Source organism: Rhinatrema bivittatum, chromosome 1 (genome assembly GCF_901001135.1).
Source record: "Rhinatrema bivittatum chromosome 1, aRhiBiv1.1, whole genome shotgun sequence".
NCBI lineage: Eukaryota > Metazoa > Chordata > Amphibia > Gymnophiona > Rhinatrematidae > Rhinatrema > Rhinatrema bivittatum.
This window is the reverse complement of record NC_042615.1, coordinates 448,670,194-448,696,668: the sequence shown is the minus strand read 5'-3', so window position 1 is coordinate 448,696,668 and position 26,475 is coordinate 448,670,194. Positions and strand designations below refer to the sequence as shown.

At 43.9% G+C, this 26,475-nt stretch overlaps 1 protein-coding gene across 10 annotated transcripts in view; it reads left to right on the top strand.

Moving 5' to 3' along the window:
* The window catches only part of PTPRD (protein tyrosine phosphatase receptor type D), a 1,482,181-nt gene that overhangs the window by 1,268,349 nt on the left and 187,357 nt on the right, over nucleotides 1-26,475 (top strand). For all 10 annotated transcript variants that reach the window (XM_029605256.1, XM_029605331.1, XM_029605320.1 and 7 more), the window contains one exon: nucleotides 11,513-11,688. In XM_029605256.1, the coding sequence (XP_029461116.1) occupies nucleotides 11,513-11,688 (176 nt within the window). The remainder of the gene's footprint in view (nucleotides 1-11,512; nucleotides 11,689-26,475) is intronic.

The window sequence follows — 26,475 nt, the reverse complement described above, 5'->3', positions numbered from 1 at the left end:
AGTGCCATAGGCAATGACTAACACCATCAGAGTATCCAGATGAGCACTGTGTGTGCCATTGGTGCTTCTGGGCACCGTGGAGCACCATTGACATTGTAGATGCCATCGAGCACCATGGACTCCTAAACCGTTGAGCACCATTAGCTGTCTGCCTTAAGACCATTGAGCACATGGGTGCTGCTGATGCCCTGGACAAGACGTCATTCAGTGCCTTAGACTTGATCAGTCGCTGGTGAGCACAGACTGTGTTGTTGGCTTCATGGGTGCCATCGCTGCTATGGGCACTGGTGGGTGTGGTCAGATGTCACATAGCACCGCTGCTGCTCCAGAATGTCATTGGGCACCACTGGTTTCCTCAATGCTTCAGCACATTGGGGGCGCCGTTGACAACTGATGCCACCATTATCAAATCTGCGGTTAGCCATTTCGGGTGACTCCAGGTGCCATGGGCGTCCTGAGGATGATGCCATTAAGTGCTGCTCAGCTACAAACTGACACAGTCTGGGTGCCAGTGACGTTGTTCCCACCCTCATCACACTGAGCACATGGACTCCATAAGGTGTCATTGGGACAGTGGAACGTGACAAGCATAATTAATACTGGTGAAAGTTATCTACTCCTTCAGGCAGAATAATGGTACTGGACAATATTATAACTGTTGGCGCCATAAAATGCTGGAGTACCAGGTATGGCATTGTCACCATCTTTGCCTAAGGCCTCATCGCGGTCATTTCCATTATCAGTGCCCTCATGTATCTTGCCATAGGTACTGTGTGGCACCTATGAGAAGGGCGCCATCTCACACTTTTTGATTGCTCTTTTGCATTGCACGGCTTCTGGCCCTAATGTGTGGATGCTGTGATCTTGGGTGCATACGGACCTCTGGTAGCGGAACGGTGTACCTCTGCCTCATCTTGAGTATTGTGTTCAGTTCTGGTCACCACATCTCAAGAAAGATATAGCAGAACTAGAAAAGGTACAGAGAAGGGCGACCAAGACGATAAAGGTGACGGAACAATTCCGCTATGAAGAAAGGCTAAATAGGTTAGGACATGGAGAAGAGACAGCTGAGGGGAGATATGATAGAGGTTTATAAAATAATGAATGGAATGAAACGAATAAATATTAATCTGTAATTTACTCTTTCGAAAATTACAAAGATCAGGGGACACAAAATGAAGTTACTGGGGAATACATTTAAAGCTAATACGAGAAAATATTTTTTACTCAATGCATAATTAAGCTCTGGAATTCTCTGCCACAGGATGTGGTGAAAGCTGTTAGTATAGCTAACCATTTAAAAATGGTTTGGACAATTTAAAAATGGTTTTGACTTGTCCAAACCATTTAAAAATGGTTTGGACAAGTTCCTGGTGGAAATGTCCATTAACAATTATTAAGGGAGAGTTGCAGAAATCCACTGCTTATTCTTGGGATAAGCAGTTTGTGAACTGGCTTGGCCACTGTTAGAATCAGGATACTGGGCTTGATGGACCCTTGATCTGACCCAGTATGGCAAACCTTATATTCTTTATGACACTTTTAGGTTTCCTCTTGGGCTACATTTTTCACACCCCAAGAACACCCCTATTCTCAGAGGGGAGAGGAGGAAGGGGGTTGTTTCTGACTGATGGCTGTTCTCTGTTCCCTGCTGAATCCAAGAGCCCACATTGTACTGCTGTACAGAAGGACTGTTTTGTGGGGGAGCTATTACAGATTGGACTCCCTGTAGTGTTTGGGGGTCTCCTCTCTTGGCTGCTCTCCAGTGACATAGTTTCTCCCACATGGGAGTACTTCTTCTGATACCTGCTGAGCACAACACACATACTTTCTTTCGATGACTGCTCCTGCCAGTCTATCTGATGTATGGGCCCTACCTCTGTGAGGAGGGTTTTAGCCTATCTGTATCTGGAATGGCAGGTGTGCCTCCAGACGACTCGCCATATCCATATTGTGGATTACAAACTGGTTAAAAGACAAGAAACAGAGAGTAAGAGTAAATGGTCAATTTTCTCAGTGGAAAAGGGTAAACAGTGGAGTGCCTCAGGGATCTGTACTTGGACCTGTGCTTTTCAATATATATATATATATATATATATATATATATATATATATATATATATATAAATATATATATATAATGTTATGCTCAGGCTTGTGGACCCTTGGCTGACAAGAGGATGGTATAACTTTTGGAGGGTCCGTAGGCTTTCTCGTCGGGTGGCGAGGCAGAACAGGAGGCAGGACCAGCTGACCCTTGGCACTGGAGACTGAGGCTGACAAAGAGACGAGGAAGAGACTAGATAAGGCGTGGTGTCTTCACCACTGGTGGTCTGCAGTCCCCCCGGGAGGAGCCCTTAGGGACCCAACCGCTGGAACTTAGGTGGACCTAGGGAGGTCAGGGTAACGGTGCAAAGGCCAACTGGAGCTTCTCCCTGGAAGCCTGCGGTCCCCCCAGGAGGAGCCCGTAGGGACCCGGGCCGCTGGGACTTAGGTGGGCCTTTGGAGACGGAGTCTTGAAGGAGTCCTAGGTCGAGTGCCAGAGGGTCGTTGCTCACCAGTCCGAAGTCGTGTACCAGAGAATCACCGCTTGCCAATCCGAAGTCAGGAACCAGAGAATCACCGAAGCCAATCCGGTCAGGAACCAGAGAATCATCGTAAGCCAATCCGAAGTCAGGAACCAGGAACACCAAGACAGAACAGGATCCAAAGCTCAAGGACTCACCGAAGCAAGCAGACTGGACAGCGCTGGAGGATGTTGCCAAGTCACTGGATGAGCAGAGGAAGCTGCCTTTTATACTTCCCCTGCCCTGGCTGATAGAGAACAGGTGAGGCCATTTAAAGGGATGGGTCCTTTAATTCTGTGGAGGGGGCGTGGCCTCATGTTTAAGCATGGCGGCGGCCATTTTGGATTTCCCCCGCAGAGGGGAGACGCCACTGGGGGGAAGCAGGACGGCTTCCCCTGCAATGGGCAGCGCCGGAGGCTGCGCGGACGCGATGGCCCGAGTGGGAGCCCTCCCCTGGGTCTCCCGCGGCGAAGGAACGCCACAAATCAGGTAGGGGGCCGCGGTCGTGGGGGCGCCATGGCCGCGGAGCACAACAAATAATCTGGAAAGGAATATGACGAGTGAGGTTATCAACTTTGCGGACGATACAAAATTATTCAGAGTAGTTAAATCACAAGTGGATTGTGATACATTACAGGAGGACCTTGTAGTTCTGGAAGATTGGGCATTGAAATGGCAGATGAAATTTAATGTGGACAAGTGCAAGGTGTTGCATATAGGGAAAAATAACCCTTTCTGTAGTTACACGATGTTAGGTTCCATTTAGGAGCTACCACCCAGGAAAAAGATCTAGGCATCATAGTGGATAATACTTTAGTCTTCGGCGCAGTGTGCTGCAGCAGTCAAAAATGCAAACAGAATGTTAGGAATTATTAGGAATGGAATGGTTAATAAAATGGAAAATATCATAATGCATCTGTATCGCTCCATGGTGAGACCGCACCTTGAATACTGTGTACAATTCTGTTCGCCGCATCTCAAAAAGATATAGCTGCGATGAAGAAGGTACAGGGAAGGGCAACCAACATGATAAATGGGATGGAATAGCTCCCCTATGAGGAAAGGCTGAAGAGGTTAGGTCTGTTCAGCTTGGAGAAGAGATGGCTGAGGGGGTATATGATAGAGGTCTTTAAGATCATGGGAGATCTTGAACGGATAGATGTGAATCAGTTATTTACATTTTCAGATAATAGGAGGACTAGGGGGCATTCCATGAAGTTAGCAAGTAGCACATTTAAGACTAATCGGAGAAAATTCCTTTTCACTCAACGCACAATTACGCTCTGGAATTTGTTGCCAGAGGATGTGGTTAGTGCGGCTGGGTTAAAAAAAGGTTTGGATAAGTTCTTGGAGGAGAAGCCCATTAACTGCTATTAATCATGTTTACTTAGCCACTGCTATTAATTGCATCAGTAGCATGGGATCTTCTTGGTGTTTGGGTAATTGCCAGGTTCTTGTGGCCTGGTTTGGCCTCTGTTGGAAACAGGATGCAGGGCTTGATAGCACCTTGTTCTGAACCAGCATGGCAATTTTTTATGTTCTTAAGCAGAGGCCATGTCAAGGCAGCAGTCCAGAAGGGTCAAGATCCAAACAGTGGTCTGAATTCAGGAAGACAAGTCAAGGAGAACATGACAAAGACAAGGGCCAGGACAAGACAACAACTAGGCCAAGGCAGGGTAGGACAAACAAGGACTCGACGAGGTAAGAATGCCGGAATGCAGGAACACAAGAGCAGGGATAGGAACACTGAAACAAGACAAGGATAAGGCAATACGTACTGAAGACAGAATGGCTCTCAAGGAGAGCCGTTGCTGAGGTGAAGTTCGAGGGCAGTAGGGAGGTTTAATGGCCCAGAGGGCTTGAAGTCATCCACCAGTGCCGCACTGCTGTTACTGCCGTGGGAGTAATAAAGTTTAGAGTGTCGGATGCGTGCACGCCTTAGGGGCCTGCCAGCTGTGGGGGAGACAGCACTTCTGCCGAGTTGTGCGGAGGTGACCCTGGGGTGAGTAAAGCAGCTCACAGAACTGACCCACGAGCCGCTGAATGTAACAGTATTCTTTCTTCTTTCTTCTTTATTTATTTATGTATTTATTTATTTTTTTATTTTTTAAACACTTTTCCATACCGTCATTCAGTGGATACCGTCACAACGGTTTACATTAAGGCACATAAAAATTATGCTATGGTATTTTAAGTTAAACAGGTGCCATTAAGGTGCCATTAAGGATCATTAGTTTGTAAATAATATTAATTGGTGAGTGTAATGAGTCATGTTCATTTCTCATTATATCAGATTAGGATATGAGATTAGCTTTCTCATTGTACTTTTAACCTTTATTGATGAACTACAAATGAAACTTGAACTGGTTCACAAATAAAATACACATATTGGTTTTGGTTATGTGTTTGTTGTTCCATTGTTTTGTTTGTGCCTGCATTCCCCGGGTACTATTCTCTCTCTTTTTGATAGGCTACTTTAAAGAGCCAGGTTTTTAAATTTTTTCTGAAGGTTTTGTTGTTACTTTGTAATCTTAACTCCAAGGGCATGGTGTTCCATAGTATGGGTCCTGCCAGGGATAGTGCTCTCTCTCTCACTTGTGTTAGTCTGGCTGTTTTGATAGATGGGATAGTAAGAAGTGCTTTGTTGGCTGATCTCAGGTTTCTGTTTGGGACGTGTACACGAAGGGCTGTGTTCAGCCATTCTGCATTTTCATTATGTATTAATTTATGTATGATGCAGTGTTTTGTACTGAATTCTTTGTTCAATGGGTAGCCAGTGTAATTCCTTCAGTGTTTCTGTGATATGATCTCTTTTCCGTTTGCCGGTCAAGATTCTGGCAGCTGTGTTCTATAATATTTGAAGTGGTCTTAGTGAAGTGTATGGTAGCCCTAGTAGGAGTGTGTTACAGTAATCAGTGCTTGCAAAGATCAACGCTTGCAGTAATGATCGAAAGTTGGCAGTTGTTAGAAGTGGTTTAAGTCTTCTAAGCACCATGAGTTTAGCGTAGCCTTCCTTTACTTTTAGAGATATGTGTTGTTTTAAGCTTAGTTCCATGTCAATTATTACTCCAAGGTTCCTTACTTTGTCTGCTAACTCAATTTTTTGGTTGTTGTTGAGTATAATTGGGTTCTGAATGATCTCCGTCTTTTTTCGTTCTAAATGTATAAATGGGGGCTAGAGTTATGATTAGATATCCTTGCAAATGCATTCTAATATGGAATAATGTTCGCTATGTCTTTTTTGAACCAGATCCAATGCGTGTGTTTCTCGACAGTCATAAGACGGAGGGAGTGCCGTCTGAAAACATCTCGAGCTAGTGTAGTAATATAAAGTCTCCTTAATTACTTATATTCTAAATATTGCTTGTTATGTCCCGTAATATTAATCTTGGATCTCCCACTATTCCGCTTAATATTTAGATATGATAGAGATATTAAGATAGGAACAAATGATTGTATAATTTGTTTCCTAAATGTTTTCTTTTCTATTCTTAATGATTGCCCTAGGAGTATTGATAATTTAAATATGAATTTGTTTCTGTATATCATATGAAAATTAATAAATAAAATTGGAAAAAAAATAAATAAATGTATAAATTCTGTTTTCTCAATATTAATTACTAGGTCCATCTTGTTACATGTAGAACTCTTGATGGTCATGCTTTTATATCTGTGATGAACATTTAGTTCCTTGTACCCTATGCTTTATGGAATTCAGCTTTAGAGAATATCCCGTCTCTATATGAAGCACAGATCATATCCCCTTGGCCTAAGTCTTTTGCTGCTGCTTCTTCCATCAGTGTTGCATATGCTGTCAGTATTGGTACTGCCTTTTAAATCTAAGCTTCAGGCATTTCTGTTTGTCTTTGATCTTTCTTGATTGTTTTATAAAATGCTCTGGGATGCATTGCAATAAAGGTCTCTCTAAGTGATTGATTGATAATCATAACAACTATGACATGTACAGAATGAATGATGAATCTTGTTTTGCTTCTTGATAAGAAATGAAGCAGGTTCCTTGGTGTATGTAAAAAATCTCCAGGTAGCGTTTCTTATGTTTATAGTTATTACAGCTTCAAAAATCATATTATTAAAAACACTAGCATGTGTAATAAGTGTAATTTAATACCAATTATATTATCTCTAAGCACCCAGTAATTTCTCTCAGATATTCAATATATAAAAAAACATTTACTTTCATTCAAAATTTACATAACATTCACAAATGTTATGATACCTTGATACTAAGCAAACATAATGCAAATATTGGAGCAAATTTTCAAAGGAGTTTTGCATGGAAAAATAGCATATCCATACGCAAGTAGCATGTATGCCTGAATAAGCTATTTTATAAATGTCAAGAGTATGCACATATGTTCCATTTCACATGTTACCGGAGGAAAAAAGGGACAGGCTTGGGACGTCCCAGGGCATGGTTCTGAAGTACATATGTGATTTTGTAAGAGATATATGGTTATATATTATAAAATGTGTTTTACATTTGCTTATTGACTGGCAAAAGTGAAAACTGTCTTGTCTGTTGGCTGCAGTTTTAGGGAGGGAGGTCTGGGTGAACTGATGAGGGTTCAGGGTGAAGTGCCGGAAGGTCTGGATGAAATAGCAGAGGTAGCGGCAAACTTGTGACTTCAAGTATTTCCAAAAGAAAATATTTTCAAAACAGTATACGTGCATGCTTTATCTGCCTCCATGTATAAATCAGGGTTACATTTTTTCTGCTTCTTGAATATAAGTACATAGGTTAATTAAATAGCGAGAGAAAGTGTGCGCTTACTTGCATAGCAAGTATTTGTATGGACTGAAACATGGGTATTTTCAAAGCAGACCTACACGGTATTTTATAAAGTATTAACATATATCTTCATGCGTCCACTTATGAGCATATGTGCACTACGGTGGATAGGGTTGAAAGCTAGACTCACTACTTGTGTTGTGTAGACAGGTTGAAGAATTGCAATCCAGAACTCTTCCCATGAGCTGGATGTTTCAAAGTACATGAAATTCATTGAGTCTTAGTTTCTGACCTCCTTGATAAAGCTACTTAGCGAAACACAATGTTAGAGGAAGAGGTTGTTTGGTGCTTCATTATTTAGACAGAAATGTGATTCTCCACACTGCAGAAAAAGTTTTCTGTGTTGTAAAGATGGAGGCATGAGTAAAGGCTTTATATTTTAAAAAGTTACATAATGCAAGTGATTTTTCTAATGATTATATAAGGTATGGACATATAAAAAATGTTTTCTCCGTACTACTTATTTGGTGGAGTGGGAGATGAAGGCATCTTTTTCTCTTGTTTAATAACTGACTGGTTAAGTGAGAGTCAGTGGTGTATTTAAATTCAATGTTTTTTTTCAAATAGTTATAACAAAAAATGTGTGTGGGGGGGGGAGGGTCATAGGTGTTTTGCTGCAATGACCAGACTAGGTATGTATGGGGGGGTGGGGGGGAAATTCCTTGGATAGTTGTGAAAGAATTCCCCCATCGCCAAGATCCCAGCCTTTTTTCCAACTGAGCTAAAGGCTTAAGGGAACAGAAGACTGTGGGTTAAAAAAAATGCCTGTTGCACTTGGAGGTGGACCCTTGTCCTGAAGCAGTGTCTGTAGGCTCCCTGGTCAGACCCAGGAAGCTCCTGCCACCAGGAGGTGGAACACAGAAGGAGACAGAGGCTAGCTGGAGCTTCACCACTGGAAGTCTGTGGTCCCCCCCGGGTGGAGTCCTTGGGGACCCGGGCCGCTTGGACTTAGGTGGGCCTCAAAGGGACTCCCAGAAAGGAAATTCAATGGTGTGCCCACCAGGATCAAGGGTGCGCGGTCGACGTAACAGGTGGAGGTCTGAGGAATCAGAGAAGGCCAGAACACTGTCTGAGATGACAAGGCTAGGAGCAAGGCCAGAATCGAGGAAGCAAGGTCAGTAGTAGCAGAGGTCAAGTTCCAAAGGTCAGTCCGAGAGTAGTCAGCCAAAGCAGGGGTCAGGTTCCAGAGGTCAGACATGGTCGAGTAGACGGGCAAGGGTCAATATCCGGGCAGCAATCAACGTAGTCAAGGGCAGGCAGAGGTCAGTACCAGAGAGTCAGTCCAAGAGGTACTACCTAGGGGAAAGTAGAACAGATGGACGCTGGAACAGATGGACGCTGGAACAGGACTGGAGCAGGGCTGGAATAAGACTGGAACAGCGATGAGACACGGAGGCAAAGTAGTGTCGACCCGATTGCCAAGGCAAGGAAGTGCAGGCAGGTACTTCCTTTAGTACTGTGTTCAATCAGGGTGCGCCGCAGAGCTTGGACTCACCCCTGGCCCTATATGGGATCGGGCGGTCCCCACGCACCTAAGGTCGGGGCCTGGTGCGCTGAGGAAAGCCCGGCGACCGCCGCCGCAGGACGCCAAGGCCTGGAGGAGCTTGCGGCTGCTGCTGGAGAGGCCGACCCGGAACCTGCAGGAGAGTTGAAGAGGTGAGCAGGCCCGTGCGTGGGCCGAGCGTGGACGGGGCGCGCAACAATGCCAAGCAAGAATGGAAATCAACCTAAATACAACAAAGGCCTGAATTTTTGTGTGTAGTATTTTTAAATGATAATACCTTTGCTGTACAGTTAGGGACCTTTGTTTTCAGTTTTTGTTTTATTTTTCCCCAGAATTTGGTAGTGTTTATTATAGCAAACATAAATGGGACGAAATCCCCTGAATTTTCTTCCATAAGTAATTTTCCCAATATAATGAACACAGATTCAATTAATGGGAAAAATGAAATTAAAATTGAAAACGAAGGACCCTATATGCAATGTGATGTGTGCTTGCATCGCTCTTCTCTGCACAGTATGGGGTAGATTTTAAAAAAGATGAGCATGCGGTTCCCAGCAAGCGCACATAGACGCGTCGGTTTTATAACATGCATGCACTGGCACGCGCATGCTATAAAATTGGGTGGCCGCGCGCACATGTGCGCTGGATTTTACAATCTGCGCGCGCAAGGGGGGATGAACTGCAATTTCCACACGGCGACGCAGTCGGGCCTTCCCTTCCAGTCCGCTCCAATTAAGGAGCAGACTGGGAGGGAACTTCCCTACTCCCCTGCCTAAACTCCCTCCCTCTTCCCCTCTCCTCCCCACCCCCTAAACCCTACCGATCAATCTTTTTCTTTTGTTTGTTTCGCAACTTGCTTCACGGCTTCGCGGGCCGGCCGGCCGGCTGCTGGCGCATGAGTCATCAGGACAGCATACAATGGTGCTGTCCCGGCCCACCTCCCACCCGGCCCCCTGGCCCACCCCTTTGAAGAGGCCCTGCACTTGTGCGCGTACCAGGGTTTGCTTGCGTGGCAGGGCAAGTCCCGGCCATGCGCGTAAACCCCGGGTTTTACCCACGCAGGCCTTTTAAAATCCGGCCTTACCATAGACCTGGCAGTTCAGGCGCTCCTTAGCTTTGTTAAAGTAGGCTCACCTTTTCTTCTTTGTTCTTATATTGTTAAATTTAAAGACAGCATTCTCCTTCTCTTTACTAATATGCTATAGTTACTGAGGGGCATTTTTTAGAGTCCCTAGTAACCTTGCAGATCTGTGGCAATTTCCCTTAGCGAATGGGTCTATGTGCACAATGCAAAGTATATAAGTAAATACCGGAAAAATATAGGCAGTGATTTTTAAAATGAAATAATTCTGCATACATTTCCTCTCCTAACCTAATCTTTCCTCCCCTTTTCTGCCCGCATACCTTGTGGGCACTTCCCCTAGATACCACCTGCTGCTTTAAATTGCCTCCAGAGTGACAGCCAACAGTTTTTGTATTAGCTCTTCAACTAATAGAAACTAATAGTGCTAGAGCCCAGAGGGACAATTCCTAAGATTATCCTGCTACTAGGCTTGTCCAGTAAATTCTAAGATATTAATTTAATTGTATGTCATAAATTTGATTCCTATTCTTTTTTCACAGTGTAATTTATTGCATTGGACCAAACTACTTTATTCTGTTTTATTCCACAAATTACTTTATAGTACCAGTGAGGCAGCGAGTGAAAGACTATCTTGGAAAAAGGAAAGAAAAATGTGGATACCCAGACAACTGGAGTGCAGTGCCACAGTTGCTTCTCCTGCCATTTTTTTCCTGAGTTTATGGAACGATTACTGTTGTGCAGAAAACTTCTGAAACTCATTTGCATGAATGCAGCCATCTATTCCATGCTGGAACAATGCAGCCTGTTCTCTGTCAGCCAAAAGGAGTTTTTCATGCCTCGTGTGATTTACAGTACAAAAATATGCCCCTGCCTACTTTTCTACTTCCTGGCCATGAAAAGACAAATGTGTTTGTCTATAAATCATATCTAGAATTTATTCATGCAGCAGTCCAAACAGTGTATAATGCAAGAATGCTAGTGATGTTTAATCACATACTGTTCTTAGAAGTGTTTATATTTTATATCTGTATCATTATTATTATTATATATATACAGTTGTATATTGCTCTTATTCAGCTATCTGCTTCTGTGTTTAATAAGGGATCTAAAAATTAATGACAGGTGCAGGGGTTCCCCCATCTCCTGCCTAACTCCTCCTCCTAGAACTGATTGAATTCTTTTTACAGGGGAAGTCAAATTGTACAACCTCCTTTGCATTTTTGGTTAGGATACCCAAATTAACAAGCCCGTTCTTTGGCACAAGAACTGTATTATCCAGCACCTTTTATTCCTATGATGCCCCAACAGTATGCTCAAGGAATTGGGTTAATTTGACTCGGAAGAAAGCATCATCCTTACTTCTGCCCAAAGAAGCACCACATCCTATCCTATAGCGTTCATTGGAGGTCCCTCATTTCCACTTTGTTTACATGATCTCATGGGTTTAAACCCCAAAGCTTTATAGCTGAAAATAAATTTTGAAAATTTGACCTGTCAACCAACTGAACATTTTTTTTTTAATGATTATTATTTTTGTGTCTTTGCAGGTATACCAGGCAGTGATTACATCAATTCCAATTACATTGATGGGTACAGGAAACAGAATGCCTACATAGCCACACAAGGGTCTCTTCCGGAAACTTTTGGGGATTTCTGGAGAATGATGTGGGAGCAGCGTGGTGCAACTGTTGTAATGATGACTAAACTGGAAGAAAGGTCCAGGGTAAATACAAACATTTATTGCTCACCAGCTACAAATTCTCCTGCTCTTGAAGTTTCCGTTATGTATATCGTTCACATACACCCAGGCTTTTTTCAAAGCTTCTATCTTGAAAAACACAAGTCAGCTTTTGATAGTGCCGGCTCTGATATCACATTCATGAGGAAATTTTTTGAGCAATTTATTCGCTTGTGTTATTTTTATCTGTTAATGCTTTTCATTTTTATGATTTCATAAAATTCAGGTCAGTCTGCAAATGGAAATATATGTAGGCCTTCTATCATTTATTGTCTTATGGCTACCATGCAGTGAGGCACATCTCATATTTAGGACTGATGAAGCAAGAGGGTAGGTTGTCTAAGAAAGCCGTGTGGGCAACAGAAAATGGGGATACCCAGACAACTGGAGTGCAGTGCCACAGTTGCTTCTCCTGCCATTTTTTTCCTGAGTTTATGGAACGATTACTGTTGTGCAGAAAACTTCTGAAACTCATTTGCATGAATGCAGCCATCTATTCCATGCTGGAACAATGCAGCCTGTTCTCTGTCAGCCAAAAGGAGTTATTCATGCCTTTTGGCTGACATTGAGCAATACGCCCATAGGGCGTATTGCTCAATGACCAGTGCTCTAGTTTTGTTCATTTGCATTTCTTTTGTAGTAAGAGTGAGATGTATATGCCAGTGTTGAGTTAGTTTCCTCGTAACATGTTTTAATCTTTGAGCAGACTTTTTATAGTAACAAGGAATAGAAAGTATGCTTATATATTTCACAGGCTATACCAAAATTAGGTGAACTAGATTACTATTCAAAATGATCTTGGTGTTTTGGAGAAATGGTCAGTGGTAAATAGAATAAAATGTAAAAATGGCATTACCGTGTCAGGTGCTTACTCACCTCCTCTCTCAGGCCCATGTAATCTACAACTCCCCTTCCCATCCCAATGACCTGCTTCCCTCTCTAATTTCTGTTAATTAAACTGTGAATGAAAACGAAGATTTTTATTGGATGGATATGGACGCAGCATAGATCAAGTTACATAACTAAATTCAACCATTATTCAGCCATTAAATATTTTATACTATCCCTTTAGGATGATCACGCTGTCACCTGAGTTACAGTTCATAAAGGCTTTTTATATATCATGCTAATACAGTATTCTGGCTTTGGAGACGCAGGGCCGTCAAAGCCTTGCCCCTCCAACAATGTCCTGGTCTGTAGCAAGAGCAGGACTCGCTTATTTAGGATGCAATGCAGTGGCAGGAATACCTGCATGGTATTCTCTGCCAGATCAACTTTCAGAATAGCACTTGCCATGCACACTTTTAGGGCATGGTCAACCCCACCACAAGCCCACGGTAGAGACAATTCACTTGCCATGGGATCTCCACCACCCTAGCTGTGGCCATATCCGAATAGCATCTGTGCTGCTTATTGCAATAAGGATCCTCATAGCCCAATACCACAACTTAGTACAGTCACTCAATCGCTGTAAATGTACTGTTGCAGCAAGGGTAATCAAGCTCCACGTGGAAACGGATAAGCATAGTTCCATATGGCACCCACATAAATGCTTGCGCACATTCAGCAATACAAAATGTATGATTGCCCCGAGGCCTGTACATCATCCACCCCACAATAATGCTGCTGCAAGAAGGGGAGGAGTCTGTGTGTCACAACCCTCTTTGGCATACCGCCTGGCTTGTGATCAAGCCTAGCCACCGCTAGCCACCCCATGATGAAGGCAAGCCTGCGCAAGTTCTGATGTAAGCATGCATGCATGCAGTCACAACGTGAGATGCAAACAAATCACTCCTAGAGTCTCTATGGTTAAACATCCATAACTCTTAAGTGTGAGGTTGTAAGAGCTGCAAGAGACTGCGAGAAGACATCTCAGTCGTGAAATTTCAGGCCAAGAGACCGGAATGCATAATGGAAGGCCTGGAATGTATTACATTCGACCTACAAATACCACTTAAAAAATTCACCTCCGCCAGGCCTATCAGGGAACACTACAAAGAGTCACTCCAAATTCCAAAGGCCAAAACCTACCAACATAAATCCTTGAGTCTCAGAGCCTTCTCATCAGCAGGTCCAGCTCTCTGGAACTCGATCCCACCTGATTTGAGACAAGAGCCATGCTCTTTAACATTTAGGAAAAGACTAAAAACTTGGCTTTTCAAAAAAGCATTTCCAAGCCTTGAATAAAACCTCCTCTCACTAGCACTAACTCGTATGCAATAATGGAATGTAAACACGAATCAACCAACCTCAAACCCTCTCTCACTAATTCCTGCTGAATATTTATCATACTATTACCATTCACAACTGTGTCATATTTATTCATTTGATTACCTATGTACCGTTTCATAGTCTTATTTTTTCACTTGCTATTCTAATGTATCAATAGGCTGAAATGTAAATATTGTGCTGTTCAATTTCTCCCCTTCCATCCCAAGTTTATTTTCCTTGTTTTTTGTAACTTTCCCTCTCCCTTTTTCTGATTCACTGTATTTAAAGTTCAAGGTTCTTATTGAAAATATTGTTTTTTACGTTACGTTATGCTTTACACTCCTTGTTATTTGTAAACCGGGTTGATGTGATGCCTATCATGAAACTCGGTATAACAAAAACAATAAATAAATAAATAAAATAAATAAATAAATACATAGAAACATAGAAGTGACGGCAGAAGAAGACCAAATGGCCATCCAGTCTGCCCAGCAAGCTTTCAGACCTAATTGTTTTGATACTTATCTGTTACTCTGACCGCTGAAGTCAGGGCCCTTATAGGTAACTTTTTGGTTCCAATTCCCTTCCTCCCCTCCACCATTGATATAGAGAGCAGTGCTGGAGCTGCATCTAAGTGAAGTATCTAGCTAATTGGTTTGGGGTAGTAACCGCCGTAATAAGCAAGCTACTCCCACGCTTGTTTACCCTGCCTGTGCAATTCAGTCCTTGTTGGTTGTCTGAATATAAATCCTCTTTACTTCATTCCCCCCTGCCGTTGAAGCAGTGAACTGCGCTGGCTATGTATTCCAAGTGAAGTATCAGGCTTAATTGATTCAGGGTAGTAACCGCCGTAATAAGCAAGCTACACCCATGCTTATTTGTTTACCCAGACTATGTATTTCATTTCTTTTGGTTGCTGTCTGAATATAAATTTCCTTTTCTTTATTCTCCATTCTCCCTGCCATTGAAGCAGAGAGCTATGCTGGATATGCATTGAAAGTGAAGTATCAGGCATTTTTTGGTTTGGGGTAGTAACCGCCATAACAAGCAAGCTACTCCCCTGCTTTTTTGAGGATGCAAATCCTTTGTCCCACATTTCCTCTTGCCGTTGAAGCATAGAGCAATGTTGGAGTCCCATTAACTGTGTGTATGTTTATTGAATAAGGATATTAATCTCCAGGTAGTAGCTGTCATTCCTGCAAGCAAGTCACCCCTGAGCCTCTTCTCTTCATTTACACCCTCTAGACTTTATGGATCCACAGTGTTTCTCCCATGCCCCTTTGAAATCCTTCATAGTTTTGGTCTTCACCACTTCCTCAGGAAGGGCGTTCCAGGCATCCACCAACCTCTCTGTGAAGAAATACTTCCTGGTATTGCATCTGCCATGTTACTGCATTGTTTTCCAGGATCTCTAAGGCTTGCCTAGCTACCTTGTGATATAGAGCGTGGAGCGTCCTACATCATAGGGCCGGATATCTGGATAAGTAGCGCGGTCAGAGTCAGCATTAAAAAATAAAAAAATCCAAAGGCCCGCGGCTGTCAACCGTTTCAGTAAATCACCCTGTCTCTTGCCCAGCATTCTTGAAACCCCAAAACTTTGAGTCATCTCCCCCCCCCCCCCATTTCCCCAGAGCAAGGGTCTCACTCACCCGCTCCTGGTGGCTCCAGCGCTGCATCCGATGGGCAACACAGGAAGTGTAACCTGAGGGTAGTTTATGCTTCTAGCGCTGCCTATTGGATGCAGCGCTGGAGCCACCAGGAGCGGGTAAGTGAGACCCTTGCTCTTGGCAGGGATATTTATTGCCACTGGGGGGGGGGGGGAAGATAGGATCGGGGGACTTCAGGGATAAGATGGGGGGGGGGGCTAACTTTGAGTCTGTGAGATGGGCCTTTGAAATTATGGGGGTGTGTGACTCGTGATTACAATTTTAAAAATTAAACTGGGGAAATGGGGGGAAGATGACTCAAAGTTTTGGGGTTTCAAGAGTGCTGGGCGAGAGACAGGGTGATTTACTGAAACGGTTGCCAGCCGCAGTCCTTTGGATTTTTTTTTTTCTTGACACTGACAGCGCTGCTTACCCAGATATCTTTTAAAGATATCCTGTTAAGGAGCAAGTTATCTGGCCCTATGATGTAGGACGCTCCACGCTCTATATCGCAGGGCAGCCGAGCAAGCCTTAGAGATCCTGGAAAACAACGCCGTAATGAACAAAACATGAAAACCAATGACATTTCATCGGATTTTCAATTATTTCATTTTGAAAACAAAATGAAACGAAATACGAAACATCGTTGTCATTTCCTACTTTGTTTCTAATGAATGCACATCCCTGATTTATACTACCCACAGCTGTATATATTGCATCTAGCTGTAGACATACTTGGCCCTAATCTTGAACTCAATAATACAAACCGCGTGCATACCCCCATAAAACACAGCTCCCTTCCACCAAAATGCCTTGCCCAAGAAGAAAATTTCCTTAATACATGGGTGCTAGAGTCATGATTTTCCTAAATTCATGCATGCAAGTGCCACACAAAGCAGCTCATTATAAAAGGGGCAGTTTTCAGGCCCAAACATTGCATAATATCACAGCGATAGAGCTATAGATAGATGCATTTTAATGCACTTTATATCTCTATCACAGCTTGATAAATCTCCCTATCAGGCCGATACAGTACAGTGCGCTCCGATGGAGCGCACTGTCAGCCTGCTATTGGACGCGTGTTTTCCCTTACCCCTTACTCAGTAAGGGGAGGAAAACGCGCGTCCAACCCGCGGCACCTAATAGCACCCTCAACATGCAAATGCATGTTGAGGGTGCTATTAGGTATGCGCGCGGGATATAGAAAGTAAAATGTGCAGCCAAGCCGCACATTTTACTTTCAGAAATTAGCGCCGACCCAAAGGTCGGCGCTAATTTCTTCCGGCACCGGGAAAGTGCACAGAAAAGCAGTAAAAATTGCTTTTCTGTGCACCCTCTGACTTAATATCATAGCGATATTGTCGGAGGTCCCAAAGAGTAAAAAAAAAATAAAATTTGAATTCGGCCCGCGGCTGTCGGGCCGAAAACCGGACGCTCAATTTTGCCGGCGTCCGGTTTTCGAGCCCGTGGCTGTCAGCGGGCTCGAGAACCGACGCCAGCAAAATTGAGCGTTGGCTGTCAAACCCCAAAAAAGATCAGAAACCTGGGTAACATGACCTGTAAGAAACAGGTTTAGGGAATAATGTTTATTAACTTAGTTAAATAAAGACTAAGAATGACTGAATAGTCTTCCAATAATTAATTTGAAGTGGGCGTGTGCATGGGCCTGCAAATCCCACTTCTACAGTGTAAACCTGAGAATTTTAGGAGGCTTTCTCTGATACCATGCCCAGCTTTACCAGTTTATCCCCAGTTCACACAATTAAGAGATAATTCCTCCAACCTCCCCCTCCCCGCCTGTTTGATAGCCTTCACTCCCCCCAGTTAGCCCCGACCCTTAAAATCCCTGCAGATCTGTCTAGTTTTCTTTATTTTTTAACTTGCATGTCATCCATAGCAGAAGTAGAGTTACGCGGCAGGGGGCCCCTCTGCGCGTGCCGGATCGCGTAAGTATTTACGCCCCCATCTCTGGTTCACGCCACGAAATGCCCGTGCCCTGCCCAGACCGCGACCCACCCCCTTTTTGAAAACTTTTGAGATGTGCGTGCTGCGGGAGATATGCGAGTATCTTGCCGACTTTTAAAATCCGCTTGCTGTGTGTGAACCCGACTTTGTCGTGCATCCCCTACTTCATGCATGCATCGGGCTTTTAAAATTCAATGCTAAGGTTTGAATCTGAGGCATGGCAGGGTAAGGTGATTTGCCAGAGTTCACAAAGAATGACAGCGGGATTTGAACCCTCACTTCTCGTGTTCTCAGCCTGCTGTTCTAACCACTAGGCAGAAAAGTTTTAACCTATACTAGCTCACAAAATAAATCTAGTCTATTTCCCTAAACACTCACACAATTCTTAACATTACTAAGGCAGACAAATAATAGCTTTAAAAATTAACATGCAGTATACACAACCATTAATATTTTAACCCTTTACGAATTTTTTCAAGAGTTAAGTGCTCTTTCCAGCAATTCCAACTTACCACCAGTAGATGAAGGTTCTGCAGTCAGCAAGCATTGTCTCTGGATATTGCTTAAGCTATGTGAATTGTATTGATTCTTTACTAGGAAGTTTCAAACTGAAACAGAGATTATCTCTTTCCCCCTATATGATACAACACATTGTTAAAACATAAATAGTTAACATAATATTTACATCATATAAATGATTGGTAAAAATTCTACAGACTATATTGGAGTATCTGCAAAACTCATTGGGGCAGATTTTCAAAGGGTTACGTGAGTATATTACGTGTGTAACCCCGAAAACCCGCTCCTGGGCGCGCCAAGCCTATTTTGCATAGGCCTGGCAACGCACACATGTCCCGGGGCTTGAAAAAAGGGGCGGGGAGCGGACGGGGTGGGGCGGACCGGAAGCAGGGCGGGACCGAGGCCTCCGGCACAGTGGCTGTGTGGGGGGATCGCGCGCCGGCTGAGTGCCGGCACGTGCAACCTACACTTGCCTGGAAGCAGGCGCAATAATTTAACAAAGGTAAGGGGGGTGGTTAGATAGGGCTGGGGGCGGGTTAGGTAGGGGAAGGGAGGGGAAGATGGGGGGAGGTGGAAGGAAAGTTCCCTCCGAGGCCGCTCCGATTTCGGCCTTGGAGGGAATGGAGAAAGCCATCGGGGCTCCCCTAGGGCTCGACGCGTGCAAGGTGCACAAGTGTGCACCCCCTTGCGCACCCCGACCCCAGATTTTATAACATGCTCATGGCTGCGCGCGCATGTTATAAAATCAGGCATAGATTTGTGCGCGCCGGGTTGCGCGCACAAATCTACGCCCGCGCCTAGGTCTTAAAATTCAGCCAATTGTTACTTACTATTGTAGACTAATATGGCTCCTCCATGTCCCCAGATATCTGGAACGAACAAAGCGTTTTAAATTTGTTTCTTTAAGCTGGTTTATTCCAAAAACAGGAAAAGAACAGACCCCACAATAGAAACATTGTGGCCGAATTTAATTCCTACGCGCGCATGTTATAAAATCCGGGGTCGGCGTGCACAAGGGGGTGCACACGCCGAGCTCAAGGGGATCCCCGATGGCTTTTCCCTCCAAGGCCGCTCCGAAATCGGAGCGGCCTTGGAGGGAACTTTTTTTAGCTCCCCCCACCTTTCCCTCCCTTCCCCTATCTAATCCACCCCCCAGCCCTACCTAAATCCCCCCCACCTTATTTCTTCGAGTTACACTGGCCAGCTGCCGGCGCACCAACCCCTGGCATAGACCGCTGTGCCGGAAGACTCAGAACCACACCCAGGCTGCTGCCACGCCCCGGTCCCACCCCCGGACCGCCCATTTCTGAAAGCCCCGGGACATATGTGCGTCCTGGGACTTGACGCGCCACCGAGCCTATGCAAAACAGGCTCAGTGCACGCAGGAGTAGGTTTTCAGGGGTTACGCGCGTATCTTACGCCCTTAACCCATTGAAAATCTACCCCATTATGTATAGCAAAAACAAAACATAAACTTAAAAACTGGCTCTACCTGAGCACTAATGTTGTACGCTTTGTCAGTTCCCTATTTTCAAGAAGCCAAGATAAGCGTGTTAGTTTTAAACAATAAAAAAAAAATCCTCAGCACAGTTTACATTCTCTTAAGAGACAAGACAGTTTTAAATTTCATTCCTCCTTCTGGGCGATACCTTGAAGTCTTTTCTCTGGGTTTCTTCCTCTCAGTCTTATTCTGCCACTTCCCCTTCCTGATTCGGCCTTGATACCCCGCCCTTCTAAGTGGGGGAAGTAACTCCTGAGTCAGTAGTGAGGACCAGATTATCCGGTTAGGAACATATACTCCCTCACATGTTCATAACTTTTCAGTGAAGCCTTTGCTGCAGATCTCACCATCTGAGTTAGCAGGGCGACTGTAGATTGTGTTCTTTTTCTTTTGGAACATGAAGCCATTGTGTAGACTGCTGCATTCTTTAAAAGAATCTTATAAAACACTGCAACCACCTGAGAGGCATTTGCTTTCCCTGTCAACAGAGTTTAATGGGTTAAGGCCAAATTCAGCCCGACAGTCAGCTTTTCTTGTTTTTTGCTGGCCACGATAGGGAAGCATGTGAGGCATCTTTCCTTACTCCTTCAGTATTTGCATTCAGATATCTATTGCAAAGAAATCATCGCTTGTTTGGAATCCTGTGACCTGCCTTTCTTAGACCTAGTAGAAAGGTACTTCGAATAAACTGCATACAGATTATGCCCTATAAAATGTTTGATTTTAAATGTGTATATGTATTTGTACTATGAAATGTGAAGCAGCTAACCAAATGTTCAACATGTTTTTCTACTTGATATGGCGCAGGCTTAATATAGATTGTGTCTCCGAGAATTTTGAATTTAAATCAATTCTGTTTGTTTTCATTATTTTTAAATCCGTGTTTGCACTGATTAGCATTTACTTTTAAATTACCACTGCATTGATCTGTAAGTTCCATTTTTACAAGATTCCCGAACGAGTAAAACCAGCCAGCAATGGTGTGTCCACAATGGGCCTAGAATTAATCTCTTAGGCAACATTTATTTAAGAGTGCTGAAAACTTCTATGCTTGAACAGTGGCTCCTCTTCGAGATGCATCATATTTGTTGGTGAAAAGGCGATTTGTTCTGGCTAGCATTTATTGCTATAAAGCGCATTACAATTTATAACAAAACTAATATAAAGAATGCATTTTATAAATGCCACAGCAAAAGGCGTGAACAATTATTATCCACTCTTTAAAATAATCAGCAGTGGCCAAAGAAGTATGAAGGGTCTTCAAATGAAGCAAAAGAGGACCTGTAGCAGAACCTTAATCTTTGATAGATAATTTTTTTGGCGAATCCAGTTTCTTTGTACAAGGTATTGAGAGATATAGCTGTTTAAGGAGAAAGGTTACGTGTGTGCGACGGTTGTGTATTTAATATGGCGTACGGAAGGATTTGCTGTCGTTGCCTCAGACTCTTTCCCTCCATAGGCAAGAGCTGGAAACTGATGGTATAAAATGATGCACTGCACAGCATTCTGTGACAAATCACAGCCAAATTGTGTAAAATGGAAGGCATTATCTCTGTACTGAATAATGACTTGCTGGTGCATTAAGTCACATTATACCATGACCATCCTGTCAGCAGATATTATAACACATTTGTAGCCATTTCTAGTTTCTTTTTGAAGTAAGAGACAGTATCTCAGACTCTTTCCTACCCCTTTTCCTTCTTTCTCTCTCTCTTTTTTTTTTTCACATGCCCATCCCCCACCCAGTATATGTCAGGCATACTGCCCTGCAGTGATTCAACAGAATACTGCATAGAAAGCTTCACCTACAGTCTTTAAGCATTATTCCTTGTAGAAATGGAGTTTACTACAATATCACTGCTGCATTTTGTAGCTTAGTCTCCTGTACTGAAGATATGGGCCAGCTGATGAAGACTACCTGCAGATATATTGGCAGAGGCTACTGCTAAATGGCCAATCACATTTAAAATTGGAATTTAAAAATCACAAAATATATGTGTGTGACCCCAACTGGACAGGGCACATAATGAGGCTAATTTTCAAATGGATTTACAAGCTTAAAACGGGATTTTACACATGTAAATGCACTTTACCCGTGTAGGTAGGGTTATGAAAATTGCTGTAATATATGCCATGGAATTGTCCATAGGATATTTACATGTAAGAGCACTCTACACGCATACATGGATTTTGAAAATTGCTATGACATTCTTTGACTATGGGAAAACTGCTTAGTAAATGAGGCCCTTAGATTGTAATCCTTCTGGGGAGAGAAGGAAAATACCTACTGTATCTGAATGTAGTTTGTCTTAAGCTTCCAACGAAACGGTGCAAGCTAAAAATCTAAAAACATAAATAAAACATTACACACCTGTATAAAAATGGGCAATAAAAGAAAACATCTGGAACGCTATGTACGCTAATGCTCATAATATGGGAAACAAAGTCCCAAATCAAGAGGCAGGCACTGAAAAGGCTGACTTGGATGGTAGTGCCTGTTATGAAGACATGGCACATGGACAGAATGGGAAGTAATGGCACTTTCTATAAGCGATAATATTAAAGTCACAGAATTGCAGGGCTTACACATTGAGAAGGCATTGTGGGTTAATCTGGAAGGAGGGAATGGAACATCTATTTCTATTGGTGTGATACAAAGGCCCTCATCGCAGATAGAAGAAATGCATAGAGAGTTAACGGCAGATATTTACAAAATTGCTATGAAAGGAGAGGTGCTATTGTTATATCTGCTGGGTATTGATTGGGGCATCCCGGCTGTGGTGACTTCTAGATGCAGGGAGATCTTGGATTCTCTGCAGGAAGAACTGCCATCAACCGGTAATGGAACCCATATGGGAGGGGATGATACTGGATCTTGTGCTTATCAATGAGGACAGCCGTTTATTACTGATGTTGATGTGCTAAATTCAAATATGTCAATTAAACCAGCTGATTGGCAGCTGTTTCAATAATAATTAAGTTTTTACATTTTACGTCTGTGCCTATTGCATAGATAGTGCGTAGATAGTAGACGTTTAATCCTAAATTGTAAACGTAGGTTCATTTGTGTGTTTATGTTTGCATAATATTTCATCTGCCCTGTTTATGTAACACTTCAATAATTCAATCAGCAAAAGGATTTCAGAAATAAAATGTATTATGAAACCAAAGGCCAAAAACTATTATGTATATATATATGTGCATAATTTAGTCCTTATTCAATGGCTACTCAGCTTTTCTTGGCTTGTCTCTTGAATTCATTAAATGGAATATCTCTTCTCACTATCCAGCAATAGTTTGCAAGCATTGATGGGATTCATTTGGTCTAATATCTGTTCTCCATTGCTGCAATGTCCTGGTGAAATTGCTCGCCATGCTTATCGCTCATTGCTCCACAGTTTGATGGAAAAAAACCTAGATGAGAGTGCAAAATCTGTGTCTTTAGTGACATGTTGCAGCCAAGGCTTTTGTATGCCTTGAGGAGGATTTCCACCAACACCTTGTAGTTGTGTCTGAGAACGTTTTTGCCATTAACTGAAAGGCTTTCCACACCGTCTTTTACTTGCCACACAAGGCACGGTTAAATGCATTATCTCACAGAAATTCATGCATCGGAGAGCCAATGAGAACACCTTCCTTTATCTTAGCTTCACTTAACCTTGAAAGCTGCTCTAGTTTTGTCCATGGCCTAGACAAAGTTCTTCATTAGACTCAGCTTGAAATCAAACACTGACAAATGACACTGTATAATTTCTAGAGTTCTAGGGCAATTTGTTCAGCAGAATGATGTAAACTGAGCTATGATTGCATCATTCATGTCTTCTAGCAGTAGCATAATGCATGTCACGTATGATGCGATATGAGAATCAGATTGCATCATTCATTGTTGTGCCCAAAAAGCAAGTACTGTCCAAAACCAGTCATAGATCTATTCATAGATTTAGTCAAAGATGCATATGAGTCATTTCTGGTTTAATTTGAGATCCTTTTCCTTCTTAACTCACTTACCCTCCACAATACCCAAGTCAAAGATTGTATATACTGACTTAGTAGCTTAACTTGAAAACTAAAGCCAGTCAACAATTTTAAGCATCATTTTTGTTCTCAGTGACCCAGATTTAGTAAAGTTTGACTACATTCATTTCGGAAGCATTTTGGCTGTAGACCAGTGTAACCTAGGATCCACCGATCAACAGATTGTGTAGCTCAGTATTAGAGCACAAGCGATGAAGGTTCATTCAAAGGTGAGGATCTTAGTGTTGCAGTTGGACACTGCTGGCGAGATAGTGGACCCTTGGGCTGGCCTACCTAGGGTGACAGGGTAGGCCAGGAGGCGGAGCTACAGGCAGGAGGTGTTCACCCGGGAACCAGGAACCCCCCGGGAGGAGCCCGTAGGGCACTGGGACCTCGGGACTAGGAACAGAGAAAGTCCAGTGGTTGAGACAGGCTAGACCGGGACCAGAGCAAACAGGAAGGATCGGAAGTCCAAGGTACCCGGTAAGCAGGGGACCGGCTGTACAGGGCCGAAGGCCGGTGGAAGGCAAGGCAGCGGGCGGCAGCGGAGTCTGTAGCAAACCGGGGGCTGAAGCAGGCTGTAGTCTGAAGCGGAGTCGGTAGCGAACCAGAGGCTGAAGCAGGCTGTAGGCTGAAGCAGAGGGTCGGTGGTAACCGGAGGCTGAAGCAGGCTGTAGGCTGAAGCAGAGGGTCGGTGGTAACCGGAGGCTGAAGCAGGCTGTAGGCTGAAGCGGAGTCGGTATCAAACCGGAGGCTGAAGCAGGCTGTAGGCTGAAGCGGAAGCAGGCCGGGGTCGGAGGCTGGCTGCAGGCTGAAGCGGAGTCGGAGACAAACCGGAGTCAGAGGCAGGCAGCAGGCAGAAGCGGAGTCAGAGGCAAACCGGAGTCAGAGGCAGGCAGCAGGCAGAAGCGGAGTCAGAGGCAAACCAGAGTCAGAGGCAGGCGGCAGGCAGAAGCGAAGTCAGAGGCAAACCGGAGTCAGAAGCAGGAAACGTGGAGATCACCAGGAACGCAACTAAGAACAACTATGGAGTTGTGAACCTCGTTGCAAGGCGACAAGAGAGAGTTTGGACGCCGGTTATATCGGGGCTCGGGCGTGACGTCAGCAGCACGGGCGTGGCCAGGCTTCTGGGAGTTGAGCGCTCAAGACGGGCGTCCTCGCGTGCACGCGAGACTGACGAGAAGCAGGCACGTAATGGCGGCCGCCACGTGGAGTGAGAGCAGCCCCCGGGGTCCAGAGCGGGCGGAATGCGGTGATTCCTGAAACGGAGGTAGGCGGGTTTGAGCCCTAAGCGGAGGGAAGCGGTAGGGACCGCAACACAGACTTCAGGAAAACTAAATTTCTTAAAATGGGGATAATACCTCAAGGAGTTATTAGCTGGATGGGAAAATCTAGTGGGCAAAACTAAAAGACATTATAAGGGCAACTAACTCTTTTGTTAGGAATGTAAATAAAGAAAAGAGGAAAAAGAAGCTACTATGGTTTTCTAAAAAAGTAGCTGAAAAGGTAAGGGAGAAAAAGTTAGCATTCATAAACTACAAGATATCACGGAAAAAGGAAGACCAGTGACATTATCTGGAAAAGTTAAGAAAAGTTGGGAAAATAGTCAGGAATGCAAAAATAGAATTCAAAGAAAAAATAGCAAACACAGTAAAATGAGAGTACGAGACTTTTTTTAAGATATGCTGATGATAGGAGGAAATTCAAAAGTGGCATTGTGAGACTCAGACATGAAGGACAGGAATATGTAGAGGATGATGAGGAAAAAGCAGACTTGCTTAACAAATACTTTTGTTTGGTGTTCAATGTGGAATTGCCAGAAGCAGGGCCTCATAAAACAAAAACAGATAGGATTGGAAGTGAGGTAAACCTCAATTGATTTTCAGAAAGGTGTGTTTGTAAGGAGCTAGCTAAACTTAAAGTAAATGGGACAGGTCAGGATAAATTTGAGGGTATTAAGGGAATTTAGAGAAGTTCCAGTAGCTGGGAACTAGAGGCTGGTTAGTCTGACCTCTGAGGTGAGCAAATTAATAAAGCCGTTGCTAAAATAGAGGCTAGCAGAATTTCTAGAATCTAAAGGATTACAAGATCCGAGGCAGCAAGGTTTTACTAGAGATCAGTCTTGTCATACCAATCTAATTTGTTTTCATTGGGTGACCAGAGAGTTGGATCAGGTTAGAGCACTAGATGGATTTCAATAAGGCCTTTGATATGATTCCACATAAGTAGGGTCCTTTGTTTTCAGTTTAAACCAATTTTCATACATAAATTCCAAGATTTTTCCAAAGGTCACAATCAGTTTAAACCTATTTTCACCCTGATGTTAGGTTAATTGAAGAAGCAGCTTCAGAGCTGCAGATAAAGTGTTTCAATATCTCCATCCACTGCTAGAAGCCAGTGGGGGCCAAAGCACATGCTGTTTCAAGTCCTGCCCCCAGACAGTGAAAGCTATCCAGTGCCACTGATGCGGTGTTTCAAATCCCGCCTCCTCACTCCCCAAGCAGCCAAAGTACCTGCTGTCCAGTGCCACCAGTGCAGCATTTGAAGAGGGTTTTGTCCATCAGAAGCATTTCCTGGCAGGCTGCCTGGCTCCACAAAAAAGCACAAGTGCAGTGTTGCAGTGTGCAGGACCTGTTGTGGTACTGCCCGCAAGCCGCAGGCAGTCCCCCACCTGCCTTTCAGCTCAATGCGGCCAGCCAGGCCACTGCCGATGCCGTCCCTCGGCAGGCCGAGCCGCGTCGTTCTTGGCTCCCCCGTGATCCTAGCACCGCTGCTGGGAGTCTCCTCTTCGTGGCACGGAGCTGCTCCTGCTGCCTGCTTCATTCTTCGCGGCAGGGCTGCCGCCGCCGATGCCACTGTCCTCAGGCCTCCCACGCAGCAGGAACGCCGCCAATGCAGTCCTGCTTCCTGCGCGTG